The sequence below is a fragment of the Sinocyclocheilus rhinocerous genome, unplaced genomic scaffold (assembly GCF_001515625.1).
Source record: "Sinocyclocheilus rhinocerous isolate Xijiao unplaced genomic scaffold, SAMN03320098_v1.1 scaffold2114, whole genome shotgun sequence".
Classification (NCBI taxonomy): domain Eukaryota; kingdom Metazoa; phylum Chordata; class Actinopteri; order Cypriniformes; family Cyprinidae; genus Sinocyclocheilus; species Sinocyclocheilus rhinocerous.
This window is the reverse complement of record NW_015665011.1, coordinates 33052-41020: the sequence shown is the minus strand read 5'-3', so window position 1 is coordinate 41020 and position 7969 is coordinate 33052. Positions and strand designations below refer to the sequence as shown.

At 35.9% G+C, this 7969-nt stretch overlaps 1 protein-coding gene across 1 annotated transcript in view; it reads right to left on the bottom strand.

Moving 5' to 3' along the window:
- Nucleotides 1–4290: 4290 nt before the first annotated feature.
- LOC107730915 (THO complex subunit 3) overlaps nucleotides 4291–7969 on the bottom strand; it is a 5336-nt gene continuing 1657 nt past the window's right edge. Inside the window, exons 2-6 of the mRNA XM_016541872.1 lie at nucleotides 6890–7046; nucleotides 6603–6807; nucleotides 6350–6511; nucleotides 5160–5260; nucleotides 4291–5074 (exon numbers count right to left, since the gene is read on the bottom strand). Of these exons, the coding sequence (XP_016397358.1) occupies nucleotides 4911–5074; nucleotides 5160–5260; nucleotides 6350–6511; nucleotides 6603–6807; nucleotides 6890–7046 (789 nt within the window). The 3' untranslated portion in view covers nucleotides 4291–4910. The remainder of the gene's footprint in view (nucleotides 5075–5159; nucleotides 5261–6349; nucleotides 6512–6602; nucleotides 6808–6889; nucleotides 7047–7969) is intronic.

Sequence of the window (7969 nt, the reverse complement as noted above, 5' to 3'; positions counted from 1 at the left end):
AATGAAAACATTAAAAAAAAGCAAAAATAAAAATCAAACAGTTTTGCCTTTAAGTGCTGTGACAAGTCCCAGATAGTCTAACGCAGTACACAACGTGTTACAACCGTAAATCACCAAGATTTCTTCTGTTACCAGGACCACATCACTGCAGATTGACGATACTCACTTTGGTCACCCACAACTATAATTCCAACAGTCATGTCCTTGATGAATTCCTGCTCAGAACCTGTGTGCTGGGTTGGTGTAGGGCAATAGAAAATACAGTTTGTACAGTATAAAAACCATTACGCCTATGCAGAGTCCCCACAAGGATAGCTGACCAGACGTGTGTGTGTGTGTGTGTGTGTGAGAATGACTGTGAAAAAAACTACTTGAATGAAAACATTTTTAAAAAAGCAAAAATAAAAATCAAACAGTTTTGCCTTTAAGTGCTGTGACAAGTCCCAGATAGTCTAACGCAGTACACAACGTGTTACAACCGTAAATCACCAAGATTTCTTCTGTTACCAGGACCACATCACTGCAGATTGACGATACTCACTTTGGTCACCCACAACTATAATTCCAACAGTCATGTCCTTGATGAATTCCTGCTCAGAACCTGTGTGCTTTAATAAAAACGAAGAGGCAACTAACCAGTTAAAGTTTGCACACAGGAAACAGCCTGATCACAGTAAGAACCATAGTCCAATCTGAATATTTGAACACAAATAGTGCAGGAAAGTGGCCAAGCATAAAATATTGCTCCTGCATGTGAATTGCAAATTTTATTCATTCCAAAGCTGTTGAAAAAACAACGTTCCGAGAGGCTGAATTGTTGAATAGCAAAGGTTAATGTGGGCTGCTAATAAATTGCATGTAAAAAAAATGTTTTGTTTCACATTAAGACCCATACATTACTGGAGCATAGACTGAAAGACAAAGTGGAAGAGTAACAAAAGACAATAATATGGCTGGTGGAGAAACTAATCCATTAAGACCTGAGGGACCGAGAGAGTCTCATAAGGGACCTGGAAGCTCGGTCTATTGAAATGGAAATTAGGGGAGATACGAAAATGTGTCGTCATTTTAACAGAGAAAAGCAGAAAGCATTTTACTTCTGCCTCTTCATTTGTGTGTGTTCTGCTGTGGTTTAACTATAGTGTTTTATTATGACATATGTAGGTCAATTTGAACACAATTTCATTGTTACATGAATTATGAAAAATAAAGGCGTAGAGAAATAATAGTAAAAAGGCACATTTGACTTTTTGCATTTTGGCTGGTAAAAGCGTACTTTCTATAGATGGTAAATATATAAAAACTATATCTTCAACACTGCACATTCACATTATCTTCCTCATGTCAGCAGTCCTGATAAAACGCTGTGAATTTAAGCTCTTTTAAGACAGATTCATTCTCCCTCGGTCATTTATTTTATCACTGGTGGCTGTTCAGATTATACTTCTATTCTTAATATATCTGAGTTACCATTTCTAAAACCATTTTAGAACTATAGAACATCCAAAATCGAAACATTCTAACAAAATCAGGCAGAATTCTGGATCCACTGTATGTAAAATGCCACACCATATTTGATGAAAACATATCAATAAACATCTTTAGTCATATAAAAGTCATAGTCACATTTAAAAAAAAAAAACAAAGATCAGAGAGGCCATTCTGAATATCTATTAACTATTTAAATGTAATGTCCAGTGTTATGTTTAAAGGTAGCCTATAGTTCACTCAAAGATTAAAATTTGCTGACAAAATGACCGATTTGGAGAATAGGAGTCCAAACAGCTGATAAAAACATCACAATAATCCACAAGTAATCCACACCAGTCCATCAGTTAACATCTTGCATGTGAAGCTGAGTGCCAATGTAACCCTTTAATTCTGCTTTTTTTCATCCAACAACATTCCAAATACAATGTGATTTCTAGAAAAAGTCATTGGACCTTTGTTTCCAACCAATAAGACATCTTTCTGGGAAGATTTCTTATTGGTTGGAAACAAAAGTCCAATGATTTTTTTCCCCTAGAAATCATATATTTGGAATGCATGCAATAAAAGATTATCAGTTGTTGTTTTGGTCAAAATTAAACTGAAACCTTTATTGTCATTGCACAGCTGTACATAGAAATTCATGGACAACTCCAAAATAACACTCAACAAGCAGAATACAAAATACAGAACAGAAAGTAACACATAACTCGACATAGCCGCAAGAATAGATCAATAAATAAACAATAGAACTTATATTGCACAGTCCGTAATATGTAGGCTATTGCACACTCCAGTGTATAATGTAAATATATACACACCATTAAATAGGCCTACTAAAGGTGTGTTTCCTTTGGGAGCTACTACTTACGTTTTATTGCCGACGGAAATCACGCCTTTTCTCTCGCTTTCTCGCCCATACAAACGCGCACGCGCACAGGCACTTGTTGTCGTCGCTGCCCCGCAAATTTATCAATGAAATATGTTCGCAGCTGAAAAGCTACATGGCATTTCTCAGTGTGGAGGTGTTTTTGAAGCAGTTAAACTTACAGTTTCACTATTAGCAGAGACGCTGCTGCCGAACGCTGTCCAGAGACGCACAGACTCAGGTAATTCACAGTTCATCTTTCTTTCCAATAACTGCATTAGCCTACTCTGCATATAAGTTATTAGCTCTAACATGACATTTTGTAATTAGCAACGGGAGGCTTGGGAATTGGGATGAGCTAAATTAAACTAAAACCTGAGAAATGTCTTGAAATAAAACTTGAACAGTGTCTTGAGGTGTGATAATAGTCTGAATAATTCCGGTCTGGTGATTATTAGAAAAATAATGCATAATGCGGCCACAATGCTGGAGTCCTTACTTAATAGCATATTCCTTAGCCTACTTAATTTTAATTAATTTACTTTGCCTATGTCACCTATTTCTTATTTAATTTTAATTTATTTATTTTGCCTATGTCACCCGCCCTGATAATGATGTTATTAAGCCGCTCAGCCAATCAAATTTGAACACCAAAACAAAGTGTTATATAATATTATATATTAGTTTATAAAATTGTTAATGGAAAAGGTTGCATTTAATTAGAACAATATAAAACAGAAACAAATCCTACTAGTTCAGACTTTTGTACAAATAACGAGCGGCTGCAAGATTAATAGTAATAAATGGATTTAAATCCTCAACCATAAACAAAAGGGATGGAAATAATGGTGATGAGCCAAAGCCTGGAAACTGGACATCACAAGGGAAATGGGCTCCGCTAAATGAAATGTAATTAAGCAGCAATCGAAGGATGCCTGAAGCAGCAGGTCATATGTAGGAAGTGGCAAAGTGAGACATCCTGGAGCCTGCTGGGGTGAATCAGCAGAGAAGGGTGAGGACAGCTGCCACCAGCCAGACTGTCACAACGGAGAAAGACTAATGATGGGGCTGAACCTAATCTCACTTACCAGCTATTGCCTGCTGACCCGAGACTGCTCCAAGTCTACAGACTACCACTGCGTGCTCCACCTCCAGTGACCCTCCACCACACTGCCATCCCAGAGAAATCACGACATCGGCGTTTAGTAAGATCCGAAGAACAGAAAAGATCAGAATAGCTGCTGCTGTCCTTTGGTCACCAGAGACAAAAATCTAGTCACACTTTTTCTAACAACTCCTAGTATGGTATATGCAATGAAATCAGAGAAAGGCTAAATATTTAACTTGCCATCATGATATGGCACAGACAATGACTTCATATTCTGCTAAGTCTGTAACCACAACTTTATAAGCTTCTTCCAAGTTTAGGATGCTCTTATAATAAATCCCAACGATAAACAAAGGCAATAGTTTAGATATATTTTTTCTATTACTACAAACAAACTATCAAATAAATAAACAAATAGACTAATCAAAAATCCAGGCCAACATTAAATATATATATATATATATATATAAATAAAAAAATTAACTGGCAACTGAAACATTTTTGTTAATTGAAGATACATTAATGAAAATAAATAATAACAATAATAAATAGATTAAGAACTTGAGTAGTGGTGCCTTGGCAATTAACTGAGATACATTACTAAAATTTAAAATAAATGAAAGCTAAATAAAAAAAATTATTAATTCATTAACAAATTAACTAATAAAAATGACAAAAGCACATTACTAAATAATAGTTGACAAATAATACTAAAATAACACTCGCATGAAAATATGGTGCTTTGTATTTCCAAAAAAAAAAAAAGGTTTCAGTGTTAATCATGAAATTAAAAAAGCACAGTAACTTGTCATATGGCTTTTAGGTCAGTCATACTTTATGAAACAATTTATAAAAAAAACAAAAAAAAAAACAGTACATAGTTTATTTCAATTAAAGAAAAAGGCAAACATACAAAAATGCCGGTATTAGACATAGCAATGCCATGCCTTGTTTCCTCAGAGCTTGTGATGCCCTCTGCTGGTCATTTCTAAAACTGGAGATACTACTCATGCATTTGAACAAGATGGAAAAATCCATAAGGTAGATCCAAGGTTTTTTTTCTTTTTTTACAAAATGGCAATGGTCAATTATGGGAAACAACAACAACATGCTCTGCGAGTCAAATGATTTTCAAGTCTTCTACACAGATATGATAACCACTTAGACTAGACTTCTATCTTGGTCGCCAAGCCAGTTTTTGGAAAAGGATAAACATTATCCTTTTTTCTGTAGAGGAGCTGCAGGCAGTAGTTATTTATACTTGCAAATGATACCTTGATCATTCAGGAACTCCTAATATGAGAGCTGAACATCAAAATATCTTTGAACTATTTACACCATTCACTTCAAAACAAGTAGAAAACTAATACAAAGCAAGTATATCGAATGAGCCATCGATTAAACCTCTGAGGCAGAATACGCCTGAACACATGAAAACTCTGGTCCTCAGGAGTCATTGGGAAGTCCAAAGAGCTTGACGGTCCCTGCCTCTCGGTTGCTGTCATATTTGCCCTCTTTATCGTCGCAGGCATACGCCAGCAGCGGTCTCTTCGGATGCCACGCCACAGTGAAGGTCGGAGACTCGCACTGAATCTCCCAGAGCTTCTCACCTACAGCAAGAACACGAAACAACCATCAGTCAGACAGAAAACACAATACAAGCTTTCACGATCATTTCAAAATATGTCTGCTCACCCGTCTCTACTTCAGCAATGTCAATGAAATGATCCTCAGAGGCTGACGCCAGCATTTTCCCATCATGACTGAAACTAAGCGTCCGCACAGGCCAGTCGAGTCTGTTGTGGGATTCAAAATATTATGAAAATGTTATTTAATGTAAAGTGAAAATAAGGCGAATATGCTTGTCTGCCAACAAATTACAATCAATGAACTCTGATCTCTTTGAAAGAAATTGAAAGTGACAAACACAATATTCACTATCTATCTATCTGTGCATACACAAAATTCAAAGTAAATACAATATTAATATTTTGAATAAGCTTGTATTTTTATATTTTTGATTTTCAGATGATTTTAGCTTTAGGTGTTGTGTTTTACACTTTTGCCATTTTTATTATATTTCTGTTTAGCCTTAAAGTTTTTCTCCGTTTTAGTAAATTTTAGTACTATTAACTTAAACTTAATTTCAGTTAGTTGCCAAGGCAACAATTCTAATTTATAGTTTTTCCACCTAAACTTTATATTTTATTTCAGACTGTTTTAATTAACAATAACAACACTGCATCAACTGACCTAGAAAAGAAATTAGTCATAAATATGAGAAAGTCAAAATTATGACATACTATGTCAAGATTATTAGAAAAATTATGACATAAGTAGAAACTGATAAAAAGTCTAAACAAATCTTTTAAGTCTATTTAAAAAAATTTTTATGACAATTAAAAACCATGAGATAAAAAGTCATACTTATGTCAATTTATGACATACTAAATCATAACTGAGATTAAAAATCCAAATTATGAGACAAGCCGTCAAAATTGTGACAAAAATACCTAATTATGAAATAAAAGTCTTTCAAAAACTTATTTCAGAAGGTCTTTATGGCATAAATAGGGTTGCAAAGGGGTGGCAAATTTTCTGTAAATTTCCGGAAACTTTCCAAAAATCCCTGGAATATTCCAAACAAATCCTGGCAAGTTTCCAAAATTTCTGGAATATTTCCGAAATTTTCCACCTTTTTGCAATCCTAGGCATAAAATGTAAAATATATGAAATGAAAAGTCAAAATTATGACACACTAAGTCATAGTTATGAGATAAGCAGTCAAACTTCTGACAAAAAGCCAAAATGATGACATACCAAAGTCATAATTGTGAGACAAAAGGTCAAATTCTTACATAAAGACAAAATTACGATGAACTGACCTGGAGAAGCAGCGCACACACACCAGCTCCTCCACATCCCACAGACTGACCAGCGCATCTGCACTTCCTGTGGCAAAATACTTGCCCGTGGGATCAAATTTAATGCAGATGCAGTTGGACGGATGGGCATTAATTGACTGTATGAGCTTGAGATCAGGGTAACTGAAACGGACATAAACATGACAACCGATTTCATGAAATCACCAAAACGTTCCGCACACCAACAGCTTGTTACAACTACAACCGAACATACCTTAATATATTAATACAGCCATTTCCGTTCGTCAGGAAGAACATGTCATTGTCATTATTCCAGGAGATCTCATTGACCTCAAACTTGAACTGCTCCTCGGCACGGGGACGGTGCGTCTTGGCATCAATGAAGGTCACAACATCATCCTTGTTGCCGACAGCAATGGTCTGACCATCAGGACTCCAACAAATGTTGATATTCTCCCCTAAAAGTTGTCAGAGAAAATCCCACATATGAATAAGCCTCCTAAGAACAACAGATATGACCGATAAGGTTTAGCGCTTCACCTTTGGTGCTGACCGTGGCCATGCATTTGGTGGTCCGTACGTCCCAGATGCGGATGGTCTTGTCTCCTGATGCGGTGACGAACAGATCAGGGTTGGTGGGATGCCAGCACAGCTGATCCACACTGTCTCCATGCCCTCGGTAGTTGTTTTCCTTCACCTGATACATGCAGTATAGGTTAAAAAATGAGCAAGATCACGTCTAATAATGACAAATAACCATATAACCGAAAATATAGTAGTTACAGCTACCATGGTATTACTTCCCTGATAGCAAGATGTCTGTTAAAGATCTCTTCAAATGCAAAGCATCTGCTGTGTACAAAAACATCTGACAGACGTCTTTAAGATGCCAGTTTTACATACATTCTAAATCATAAACATCTTAAAGACATCTTCTAAACGTCTATTTGACATCTGATAGGAAACGTCCTATAGACGTATTGCAGATGAGCAAACACTCTAAAAAATACATCTTGCAGATGTTAAATAGACGTCTCCGTGATGTACGTGTGCTATCAGTGGCTCATCTGCAATACGACTATAGACCAATTTAGAGTAGACGTCACAGTTACGTCACTTGCAGCTGCGCGCGCATAGTGGTGGCAGAAAAACACTGGGAACAAGTGGAGGGAAATGGGTAAAATCCATGAAATAAGAGAAAAAATTTATTGTTGTGCCTTTGGATGTCAGAATCGGAATGCAAATACTTTTTATATAACACTGTCGTCAAAGACGCCTTTTGAAGCTAAACGCAGACGCTTAAACGGACAGACTATGGATGAAACCTGATTACCCTACTTTTAAAGCATAAATTTGATTTAAACAATAGGTCTATATAATATTCATATAGGGGACATATTGTATTAGCCCTACAGTTGAAATACATGCATGAAATACTATTAAAACAATAACATTTTACATAAAACGTACCTATTTTATCTCAAAATTCGGACTATTTTTCTTGCTAATGCAAGTTTATATCTCCTAGTTCGGACTTTATAACTTTAACAATTGCGAGTTTGTCAATTCTGAGGAAAAAAAGCCAGAAGTGTGGGATTATAAACTAAAAAGAAAGAATGA